We start from the raw sequence: 12,572 nt of genomic DNA on the forward strand, positions 1-12,572 counted from the left end.
TTGAGGTCGTGGCAGGAGTAATATTTTAAAACTGGGGTGATAACACCCCCCAATCCCCCCAATCCCCGTCGACATGGCGAGATACCACTAAAAGTACAGTAAGTGAGAAATATGTTTTATTTCGTGGCTGCAGTGCTGATTCCTATTTACTGCTGCCCTTTTGCTCCATGCTCTAAAAGCTCCCCAGAGCCTTTACTTTAAGAAGTTTAGAGCCCAAACGCCCCTCCACACACACACACACACACACACACACACACACTTTCTCCACCTCTGCCCTCCCTCCATCCTTCTCTCCCTCTCTCTCTTTCTGTTCCCCCAGCTCCTAGGAGCCAGACCAGACTGCACACACACACACACACACACAAAATACTCGCTGCACATGCATCAAGTGGAACAGAGCCACAGCGCTGCACAGAAGTGAACCAGCAGTGTGTGATTGAGATTGAGAGAGAGGTGAGGGGGTGGAGAGAAAGAGAGAGAGGGAGAGAGAGAGAGAGCATTTAGTCTTCTTCTTAGCAAGTCAAGGGAAGCACCAGTGTGGAGAAGTTCCATGAAGCAAGTGGCACCAACTGAGGACATTCTTTTTTATCAGACCATGAGAGCCAAGAAGTGGAGGTAGACGGAGAAGAAGAAGAAAAAGAAACAGACCCAGCTCAGTGAACAGGAGACCATAGTTTCATCTGAGGGATTACTGGACATTTTATATATGAGTTCCTGTCATGGTGATATCCTGCCTGAAGTAGCCTCTCTGTTTCTTGGATTTCCCAGGGATCAAAGTTTGTTTTCAAAGCAGAGCGTGTGAATGAAGTGTGCGGAAGCAGGAAACATGTCAAATGGACTTTTCAGTCACCTGTTGAGGGGAGCGTGGCTGCTGTGGCAAGGTGAGTGCAGCCACTGTCTACAGGAGGGCAGTGTGTCCTCTCTAAACAGCTATTTGAATAGTTTGTTTTTATTCCTTCTATGAATCAACACGTTCAGTGAGCTGGTGCTATACTATACTATACTACACTGTAGTGTGTATTCAGAGTTTGTCACACCACATGTCAGGAGAAAATGTTTTAACTTCCCGCGCAAAACTGAGGACAAAAATAAATAAATTGGATTGTGCATAACACAGATTTTCCCTAAAGTACTGCAAAGATTTTCACGTGTGAAAACAATGAGATAAATGCTCTCATGTGACAAAACTGTTGGGAATTTACTGAAAAAGAACACATGGCAGAGTGCAGAGACAAAAAGGAAGAGATTATAAGAGACAGACCCATGATTATCAGGAAGTTATTATGTCATTTGTCACAATTTAAACAATTTGCAAACCTTAACATGTGGATCGGCACGTAAAAAAAATAAAAAATAAAATAAAAACACAACCTGTGCTGACGTTAGACATGTGTGAATGAACCCAGCCTGTGTTCGCCCTCTGCTCCTCTGAGCGTCTTCAAAGCAGTGGCCAGTGCCGTTTTTGAAAAGGAGCTCTGCCTTTAAACAATGGAACCCTCGGAGCAGGGAAGCGTGGCCCTGGAACTAATGTTGCCATTATGTTAATCGTTAGAATAACAGGAGACGACCATTACTGACTCTACCTTAGGCTGTTGTCCATCCGCCATGGCTGTGATAGCACATGCACAGCTGCTTGGCCATCAGGGCTGGTTAGGGTGATGGGATGGGTCGGGGAGGTGACATAGAGTCAACCACCTCACCTCATACTATTAAATAGCTGCTGTATTTTCATACTGGTAGATTGATACAGCATCTGTGCAATGATTCAGTGTAGGAAAAGAGACAGGGGAGGCCGAGCCCCTGATGGACAGTAAACAATGCTGAAAACAGATTTGGGATTGTTTTCAAAGGTATCACAGTGGAAATGTTTGTATAATAAATGTGTTTCTGCAGATGAATGTTGACGGGTGTAATGGTTATTTTCTGTAAAAGAAAAAAAAAAGCTTTTTTTCTCCATTATATCACTCCATAAAGCTACAAACAGTGCATCTCAACCTGCCGTTTCCCATGTTTCAAGATAGAAATGGACTGATCTGCTGCACAGAATAAATGTTTGGATAAGTTCTGGTGAACAGGCAAATTTCCCCTTGTGGGTCAGTCGAGATTTAAACCAAACTTAAACTCTGATCCAATCCTAGATAATGTTAATTGAAATTAAACCTTGGATGCAGCATTCCTGCTGCGGTCCACAACAGTCTATTTCAAAACATGGAAACCATCCAAATGGTGTGTAACAGACACCGACTGGATCTGTTAAAACACCTCCTAACAAAAGGGTTTTTTTGGATTAAGGTGAAACCGATGTAATCGCAGCTCCACAACATCAATGGACCATCAACTTCCCTTGTCCGCTATCTTGGATGGATTGATTCCCATGAGCAGATATCACAATGCCAAGTGCTCATAATGAGGAATCCACTCCTAAAATATATAAGGATGAGGATGGAAGCCATTGTTTATCCACTGGTGCTCAGAACTTTGCTTGTTTTGTTTGAAATTTACGTTTAAGCGATTAAGGATGAAAAGATAAGAAAATGCTGGAGTAGGTGGATGCGTAGGCTTGATGTGGCAGCGGTTTCCTTCGTAGTGAGCATGTGATATGTTATGTAGCAGGACAATCACGTTCTGCTGCTTCGAGATCGGGAGCCAGAATTCAGTAACCACAGTGGAACTGGCAGCAGCGTCCACTGGGCAAAGCCTGCTCGATCTCTTGTTCAAATATACAAGGCTGCGGGATTAACCGGCTTACGCTGTGATGAAAAGACAACAGCAAACGTGCATGTGCTGTTCCAGGGGACAGAGGGATGGTCGTGGTCAGGGAGAGACACAGAGGTTAAAGCCCAAAAAGGGAAAGGGGTTAGACTGAGGGTTAGAATAACACAACAGATCTCATGTTCTCTAACATCTACCAAATCAACCTGACCCTTGCCTGACTTTGGCTGTAAGTGTGGAGCGAAGAGAGTCAGAGAGAGAGAGAGATGCTGAAGCACAACACTGTAGTGTAATATGTTATTACGTAAAGAGTTTTAGGATTTGCAAGTTTGATCTGCTGCTTTATTTGTGAATAAGCAAAAACTGCGTCACTGCCCTGAACATGAGGCCTACACAAAACCTTGTTAGACCAAAAAAATTGCATAGCATGACGTAAAAAAAACTTATTGTTTTATTTTAAAATCTTTTATAAATCAAATCTTTCCATTGCATCTAATGTTTGTGTGTGATGACCCTGTCTGACACATGCAGCTGGTTGCAGCTTCATGTCGGGTGATTGATAAATTACTGTATTCATCAATATGTGATGTAAACGGGGGGGGGGGGGGGGGGGATTCCCACCAGAGAGCCAATCAAGGTTTTTTTTTTCCATCTAGTATGTAAAGCATAAAAATCTGCCAAGGCTGCTCAGTTTCCCACAGTGTCAGTACTCTCTTCTATCTATCAAGCTTAACAAATGTTTTGTTTTGTTTTTAAATCCTGTAACGTTGTCCGTGAATGGATCACTGCCACGACCTAATGATTTCTTACTCGAGCCGTAACCTACTGTACATCCTTTCATCAGAACTAGTCCTTTACTTATGGAGTTACGTGGCTCACAGAGAAACAAACAAACAAACAAACAGACAGACAGACAAATGCAGCCAAAAACATAATGTCATTGGCGGATGTAACAGCAGTAATCAAACCCTGGGCAAGAGACCCTTCTACAGAGTCATGAGATGAAGCAATGCAATTCTTGTACACAAATTATTTGGACATTTCCCAAAACGTTACTCTCTTTTTCCCTGCAAACTACAGCACAATAGTTTGGCCTCATTCAGCCTGTGGCATTTATTCAGATTAAATGGGGTCACAGGATAAACGAGCAAAATGATTAATATGGTAGGAGAAGCAAGAGAAGTTGTTTTGACTTTCTCGGGTGTGTTTGATTTGCCTTGTTTTCTGGCCTTATACGTAGTTTATTAAAATCACTCCGAGGGACAGCAAGAACACATTTTTAAAAAAAAGATAGTCTTATAACACATGTATCTAAGATGTGTAGGACCACTCAGTGACTCAGCGAGCCTAAAAAAAGCCAAGTGTGAACTGTGAAAAATGTCCAGCAGTCAACTAAAATGTGTGCAATCTGTGAGCTACTGTATTCTCTGCTCACACACACACACACACACACACACACACAAAACAAACACATGCACTTCACTAATCTTGTCATTACGGCACATGAAGAGGCCTCACCCTGCCTGCCTGCCTGCCTCCCTCCCTCACCCTCATCCTCCTGACGAACTTCATTCACCTCATTAACCACTAACAGACACAGAGGAGGGAGGAATCTGAAATCAATCCACGAGAAATGAGCCGTAAACATCACAGCTGTTTCATCGCGGGAGGGGAGAGGTGGGCGAGGAGGGCACGGGTACCTCAGGGACAGTTTGTCCTGCATCACTGAAGCAAAGATAGCTGAGAGTGGCTTTACCGTTCGTAGTGGGGGTGGTAGCCACACTAGCCACACTGAAAGAAATGGGGGGAAGAAGGAACCACACGAGGAAGTAGTTAAAATGTTGGAACATAAAGGGCTTTCCCATCATCTCAGTGCACCAACAACATTTTCTCCAGGTCAAAACAGGTTTTCTTTTACCTCCACTGTCTCCACTGTCACAAGTTACACAGTAACTCTCCCTTAAAAGCCTCAGCAGAAACAACCATGAAAACGATGAAGCAGACAAAGGCATCTCTCTCTAATGAATGGGCCACTGGATTGACTTAAATGTCAAGCCCTCTGTAAGCCCGGAATCAAAAGTACCTGGGTCTGGTTCTTGTTTTTACAGGAAAGCTCCAAATAAAGACGTGGTTTTCAGACTTTAGACTTTGGCTCTGCGGATGAGACATGAGAGAGGAGACCACGGGCTGCCAAACCGTAATCACAAATGCAAACAAACAAACAGAGAGACGCCTGGAGGTCTTTCATAAATGGCATCCCTTCTGCAGTCTACTGTGCATCAATGTGTGCAGTCACTGCAGTGTGTTTGTGTGAGCGTGCGTGCGTGTGTGCGCATATTTGTCCGTGTGTGGAAACAGGATGAATATATGGAAGCCCAAAGCCTCGGGGAGATTATTTTGGCCAGTCATCAGTTAGACGGAGCAAAGACCACTGGCAGTGGTGGTGATGACAGACTGCCCATCCAGACCACACGCAGGTCACCGGGCTGCTGTGCTGACCCCTTGTGGGTGAGTTTAGACACTGCGAGAGGGAAAACTAGGAAGGATAAGGGTCTATACATACAGTATAGATATATATTAGGTATATATTATATTATATTTACACACTCAAATGCATTTTGAAACCATGTTTTCAAGGTGAACTTCATTTCTACACACAGTCCACAATCAAGTTGAAGGCCACTGAACACATCAGGGTTAAATCAGTTTTCCACTGAGTTTCATTAGTAGCAGTACATGAACTATGCTTCTTGAATCAGAGGACTACATAGTGACAGGGAGGTGCAGACTGCGTCAGTGGGACATTTTAGAGTCCATGGCGAATAAATAAATCAGTGGGAAAAACTTTGGGCTAAAACTAACGATATTTGACAGCCAATGTAGGAAATGAATCAACTTAAATAGTCCCCCAACTCTTCCAAATTGAGATGGGGGTTGGATATTATCATACGTATTACAACATCGCCTCAATTGTGGTTGGCCTAGGCCTTTTTGTAGAAGAATACTTAAAACCCCACAATGAGCAATTCTGTTTTACTAAGCTCTGCTTTTATGAGAACTCTTTTAGTAAACGCAACCATATGCCCAATTGGAATGAGATCCAAGAGAGTGAGGGGGCTGAATGACAAGTGACCTTAAGAATCACTCTATAGAAATGCTTTGGCAAAAATAGAAATTCAAATATTGGGAGCCAAAATCGACTCCCCATCACATACAGTGACTGGATAACACAAAACAGACCAATTTGAATGACCTGCGTGGAGCAGTGGAAATTTATTGATCCTGATTAGTATTTCTGCTCTGAATCCTCCGGTGGGAGAGCAGCTGGGTCCAACTGACTGGGTTCCCTCACCCGCAGCAGTGACACAGAGCAAACACATCACTGGGAGGGGAAGAATTGCAAACATGTTTCAATGTCCCAGATAGGAAAAAAGTCTGATTAATCATATAATCACACAGACAGACTCACAAACAATAAAGGTTCTTATAAGGCATCCTTATCCTGTCCAAATGAATAGAAGTCAATGTAGAGTCCTTAAGAGGATAGCTGCATGAACCTGTGTGTGTGTACATGTCTGAAGGCTGCTTAGACAAATTCTGATTCAAAACAACTTCATTAGAACATTTTTGACCCTGTGAGGACAATGTTGGCTGGTCTTCACAACTTCAGTTGGCATAGTTGGCATTTAGTGGTGATGGTTAAGGTTAGGGTAAGGGGTTAGAATGCATTTTGTCTGAGTGTCCTCCAAGAATCCACATGAATGTGTGTGTGCGTGCGTGTCAGGTTGAAAGATGGTAGGAAGCTGCACACATGTCTGTGGTTTTGGTCAGCATATGGGAAGCGTTGCAAGAGTGAGGGGGATGAAAAATATCCTCCCTCTGACATTACCAAGGTTAATAAACGCCAGTTAGTCAGTCTCCATCTCGCAGCCTCTAACCCCCAAAAAACAAATCCAACAGCAAGTCAATGTTACACACTGTTCTGCTCCAAAGTCCTCATTTTTCCTCCAGCTCCATCGGCTCAGCCAACACTTCCACTGCTAACTCCCAGCTCAACAGCAGGCTCAACAGGTGATATGCTTCCCATGTGCATTTAAAGTCAAGAGAGAGAGAACTGGAGTGAGATTACTACCATAAAACTGTCCATCCCAGGAAAGCTTAGACAGTGAGAGGAAATATGTGACAGCTGTGGGGAAAAGAGGCAGCAAAAGAGGGAACAAAGTCAATATCAGTGATTGTATTTATTGATTATCTCCATTTTTTTTATTGATAAATCAGTTAGTTTATTTATGAAAGATTTGTGTTTATTTATGTTGTTTTGGGGTTTTTTAAATATATAAAATAGTCAAATATTGCCTTTACAATGGCCGAGTGCCCAGGAAGATGTCATCAATATGCATTTTGAAAAAAAAATTGATTGGTTCACAAAAACAGCTGCCAACTGAATTTCTTTTGATTGACATCACTCTCAGAAAACATAATTAATCATGGAATTGTTTGCTGAGCATAACCCTAAGACTGGACACAGGTGGAAACACTTGTCCTCACATTCTTGTCTGAAGGTTTAATTGTAAAAATGAATATTCAGAAGAATGTGGAGTATGGGAGGTAAACAAGAGGAAACGTCAGAGTGAAATCAGGAGACTGAAACCATAGTTTTCCAAAGGCATGCACAATGATGCACACATAATATAAGTTACGCTTCAGTTGGAGAACAGGTTGTTTCATTGTGTTAAATGTGATTAGAACATGGCGCTCTTTCCTGAAACGAGACTCAAGTGTTCAACCTCTGCTGTTGTCGGTATCGCACACACCTGGGTTTTGTGTGGATGGGGCTCAAAGTGCAGTGATGACCGGTGACAGACAGACACTCTCCAGATGTGGACATCAATAAATGTTATAGAGTGAATAATGCATTCATTTAGATTAACTTAACTGTCACTGCTTGGGAAAAGTCAGGCGAGAACATTCATCACCATTCAGTGTTTTGAGTCATATTATCAACAGATGTATTTGGCTTGGCTGGGTGGTGCTGTCAGCGACCTGCCGTTTGATTTATCCCAATGTTCCAAGTGTATATTTACCGTACAACCTCTATACACTCATGCACACTCACTTAGCTATACACACACATACCTTCTGCCTCAAAGCTAATGTAAAACCAAGGCCTGTGCATTGCAGCTGCAGGCCGACTGAAGTGACAAGCCAGAACTGGCTGCACTGAGGCCAACGTCCTGATTCACAGTTACGTATAGCTCAGAGTTATTACATGGAAAATTGAGCAAATTGCAGCCTGCAGTCAACCAGAATTGTGTTTAGATCTAACAGGATGAAGATGTGAATGTTTTCCCTTTCTTTTGTGATAAAGGAGGCAGATAATGATCTCTGAACGGAATAGTTGTGGTTTACCTCTTTCCCACATCCACCCAAAAAACTCAGCCTAATGTGATTATTTACTCGCCATGTTCTGACTTTTCTTTCCTGTATAGTGTTGTTTGTGGCTGGGACTGGGAGTAAACTATGGGAGGTGCCCACAGCCTCCTTCACTTCCTCCTCCAACCAAAGTGAAGGTCTACACTGGGTGCCCCATTGTCAGAACCGCCACCCACAGGACAGAGTGAGAATCACAGCAGATGTCCCCCCGAGACTGGACGGCACATGGGTGTCAACAAGGTAACGTTTCATGAAGTTGTAGTAGCATAAACAATTAAAGTCATTCTCCAACTTAGGTTATTTGATCTCATGTACAGAAGGATATACAGAAATGAAGGACAATCTTCACAGTTACCAGATGTCACAGCAAATGGAAGATTTCAGGACGATTGTTTTAGAAATAAAATATTGGGGAAATATTATTGAAAGGGAAAAACATTTTCTACAGTTTCAGAGAATTGTAGGATTAACGCCAAGGAGCACTGACACTTTAATTTGTTTTTACCTCATTTTTCAAATACAGTTTCTCTTTGAACAGTTAAACCTTTGCAAGAAATGTCATAATTTTCTAGGATTTTCATCAATATAGATATGACCAGGGCTTTTTTTCCTTGGACTTGAGGAATTGTAGGAAGTGACTTTTACTTGAGCCATCATTATATTTGGCAGCAGAATTGTGTCAGTGGATTCAGGTTAGGTTGGTAGATACATAGGGAGTATGTGTGCCCAACTGCTTTTGTTTGTAACACTGGTGTGTGGATAAAAGGGATGTCACCCCTAAGGCCTGGTTAAACACCTGAGCATATGCTCTTTGGTTGAGTGGAGGATATGCAGTTCAAAATGTTAGTATTTCTCAGGATCAAAACCAGAGTTTGGGAAAGTAAGAAAGACAAATGACTGTCCCTGGACAGAGTAGGAATAAAATGGATGAACACAAAGAAGAAACACAGTTCAGACTTTCCCTCAAAACAACAAAAAAAAACCCCCACAGAAAATCAAGTGAACATATCAAGTCTCTGGAGACAAAAGCATCAGAACAGGGAAACTCCAACCTGCCTATATAACAGCCGGGCTGATTGCCTGCAGCTGTGGGAGAATTACACAGGTGCAGCCAATAGCTCCTGATCAGCAAGGAAACCTGTGATCTAGATCCTGAATCTTTGTCCATAGCAAAAAAAAAGGTTTGAAATACTGTCAGCTGTGTCAACTGTTAGGGTTCATTCATATTTCTATTCTATTCTATTCTAAAATGGCAGAGCCTGTTGATCACTGCAGAGCCTCATTAAAGGTCAAAACTGCACTTACATGGTCTTCCACAAGATTGTCTAACCAAATATTTTACCACTTGTACTGATAAGAAAAAATATTCAAATGTGTTTTTTTGGGGTCAGAATTTTGAGACAAGGGATGATTTTCACCAAGTCTTCTAAAGATAATAAAGGTAGCAGCATTGGCAGTATACTGGGACTGAGAGAAGATGAAGTCCACAGGACAAACATAATGTACTTTGTCACACCAGTGTTTTGGAATAATACAAATAAATACTACAAAATGTGTTAATATGTTAATGGTCATAAGTTAATAATGGTCCAGTCAGCTAATACATAACTTAAAATGATCCAGAAACCCCAGAGATAATGTATGTACAACTCTGATCAACCGTGACTCAAAATCAAATCAATTTGAAATGCAGATCAACAAGGAACATCTGAGCTCTTCAATCAAGTCTCCTCAAGACTTCATGACTTCAGGCATTGGGAGGAGTTAGCTTCAGAAGAGGGGGTTTATAACAACTTAATAGCTCAGAATAGTTGTGAATGTTCACTATATGGACTAGATAAGATCTTATGTTAATCATGTGATCCACCTCTAAATACAGTGGCAAACTAAACTAAAGCAATCTGTCACAATCTATCAAACATGATCTGCTTTTTTCAATTTTTTTAATCCTGCTGTGTTCAGGTGTGAGGTTCGACCCGGTCCTGAGTTCCTCACCCGCTCCTACACCTTTCACCCCAACCGACACTTCCAGGCCCTGCAGCACTACTACACCGACAGCACCTGTGGGGATCCGGCTTACTCCCTCCTGATCTGGGGTAAGCTTCGCCTGCGCCAGGCCTCCTGGATCACCAGTGGAGGCACTGAAGCTGAACCTCACCTGAGCAAGGTGGGCATTGTTGTCCACAGCGTGGCAGCCAGGCAGAGACTGGCCTCTGGGCTGCCTCCAGTGTGCGTGGGTCTGACTCTGGGTCGAGTGGTGCCTGGGAAGCTGTATGAACTGTACAACACCCGGGCAGGGAGGGGGTGTCTTGCAGCACTGGGTTTCTCCATGATGGAGTTGGGTCTAATTCGAGTTGAGATGCAGCATCACAGCCACGGAGGGAAAATCCAGGAGCTGTTTTTGGGAGATATTCACACCGACTGGACTCAGAGAACTCACTATAGACCGACAGGATACCAACAGCCACTGCAGAATGCCATGGTAAGACATTTGAATGTGATCCCAGTATGCTGGAGCTGTGATGGACTGGCAACCTGTCCAGGGTGAACCCTGCCGTTCGCCCTTTGGCTAAGCAATAGATAATGAACAATGAATAATACCAATTAATCCTCACACAGTCTAACCTCTCACTTCTTTATTGCAGCATCACATCCACCCCTGCCCTGTGTGCGCTCTGGTGTACCGCTCCTCAGAGCAGCGCCCCCCAGTGCTGCCTCGCAGGTCTGCAGCCTCTGCTTCTCTGGCTGGACGCTGGGTCAGCCAGCGCTGTGAAACGCGTCCCACTGTCCTCTTCCTTACTAGAGACTTCTCCTTTGATCCAGAGCAACAAGTGTGGGAGGGCATCTACCGACACTACTCGGACCCTTTCTGCTCTCAACCCATGTTCACGTTGAGAGCCTCAGGCCATTACGCTCAGGGAAACCCATCCTCCAAAGTCTTGGGTGCCACTGAGTTTGTCTTCAAAGTCACACAGGTGAGAATCACAGCCATGGAGGAGCCTACAGCCAAGCTGCTGAATGAGACAAGGCCAGGGAAGTGTGGTCGGGCTGGAGGCTGGGAGGTTGGTGTGGAGCAGGATTTGACCCCCACACATGGGTGCACAGTACTCGGCATCAAGCTGCCACATAAGGAGTTTGAGCTCTTCAAGTTTGAGCCAGACCACAGGAAACACCCCCTGCTGTTCATTGGAGAGAGACCTACTGATGGATCCAGTCCTGATCGACCGCAAAAGAGACCAACTTCCTTTCAAGCGCCCATGGTGCTTTGCAGTGGCGGTGAAAGGCCTCACCACCAGCCCCCACATCACTCAGAGTCAGGATTTAACAGTAAGCAAGTCCAGGTAACAGGCAATGGAACAGAGAGACTTACACAGTTGGTGTTACTATTGCTTGGATCTGTGCTTTTCAGCTTGTCTGGCATTCATTAGACATTGTTCAAAAATCAAGCTGAAGTCATTTCACAGACATTTTCTGGAAGCTTTTTCTTCCATATGATGATGACCACATGTGTGATAGTCAAGAAAACCATGAGGCACTCAAGAGAAATCTGTTGTGTTTGATCCCTGGCTATCAGGTGCTGCCTTTAGGTTCACTTTAATGACTCTTAACTTCAGCTATATAAACAACCAACATTATACAAGTGGCATAATTTCAATATCTTAAATACATGTATAGTTCTTTAAAACCACAATCAAAAACAGATCATTCCTTTTTCACATGTGTGGGTAAAGCCTCTTTGCCTACAGCAAGATAACAGTTCTCAAACATGGATCAGTTATTTCTACATCGAATGAAATACCCGGAAACTCCACTGGACTCTTCATGATGCAGTATGACTAATGCACTTTGTATATAACTCTTTTTGTTCTTCTTTTTTTTTTAAAAAAACATACTGGGCAGAAAATGAAGTAGAAGTAGAAAATGCACTCCAATAGATGCTATATCCCTTTTGGTGTAATCCCACTGTGGTGTGGTTTGTGGCCTTATCTCTGTCCTCTTTCAAAAAGAGTGCATTAGTCTTTTCATCAGCAATCTAATCAGAGGAATATTTATTTTAACCATTTTTATCGTACTTTTTGATTAAAAAAGATGTCTGTCTAATATTTTAGTATTGTCTCCATGTAAGAAGTGAATATTGTCTATGTATATTAAAAATGACTTTTCATAACATATTGTGTAAAGTCCAACTTTGAAACAAATACTTTGCTCTGTAAGCCAAGGTTCTTTACACAGACACAGCAGGGCTTGACCTACATACTACTAACATCAGTATGCTAACATGTTAAATGTCAATGTTTGGTGTCGGCAGACTGGGCCAAAGTGGAAAGCTAACTACAAAATTGTGGGCCATTAGAGTCTTTACCAGATTCATTGAGTCGAAATACGCCAGTCAGAGCCATAAACTTTAACCATATGGTTATTGCCAA

At 42.9% G+C, this 12,572-nt stretch overlaps 1 protein-coding gene across 1 annotated transcript; it reads left to right on the plus strand.

Annotated features, from left to right (window-relative positions):
• Nucleotides 1-369: 369 nt before the first annotated feature.
• apcdd1l (adenomatosis polyposis coli down-regulated 1-like) lies at nt 370-12,315 on the plus strand. The gene is made up of 4 exons (XM_058632890.1): nt 370-881; nt 8,202-8,385; nt 10,108-10,627; nt 10,791-12,315. The coding sequence occupies exons 1-4, from the start codon at nt 803-805 to the stop codon at nt 11,571-11,573; spliced, it is 1,566 nt and encodes a 521-aa protein (XP_058488873.1). The 5' UTR covers nt 370-802; the 3' UTR covers nt 11,574-12,315.
• Nucleotides 12,316-12,572: the final 257 nt, after the last annotated feature.

Source organism: Solea solea, chromosome 6, assembly GCF_958295425.1.
Source record: "Solea solea chromosome 6, fSolSol10.1, whole genome shotgun sequence".
In the NCBI taxonomy this organism is placed as follows: Eukaryota; Metazoa; Chordata; class Actinopteri; order Pleuronectiformes; family Soleidae; genus Solea; species Solea solea.

Bases quoted from the DNA above. Each gene is read 5' to 3' on its own strand.
- apcdd1l (XM_058632890.1), top strand. From the start codon at position 803: ATGAAGTGTGCGGAAGCAGGAAACATGTCAAATGGACTTTTCAGTCAC. The intron at 882-8,201 runs GTGAGTGCAGCC...TTTCCTGTATAG, and splicing joins AGCGTGGCTGCTGTGGCAAG to TGTTGTTTGTGGCTGGGACT. The intron at 10,628-10,790 runs GTAAGACATTTG...TCTTTATTGCAG, and splicing joins AGCCACTGCAGAATGCCATG to CATCACATCCACCCCTGCCC.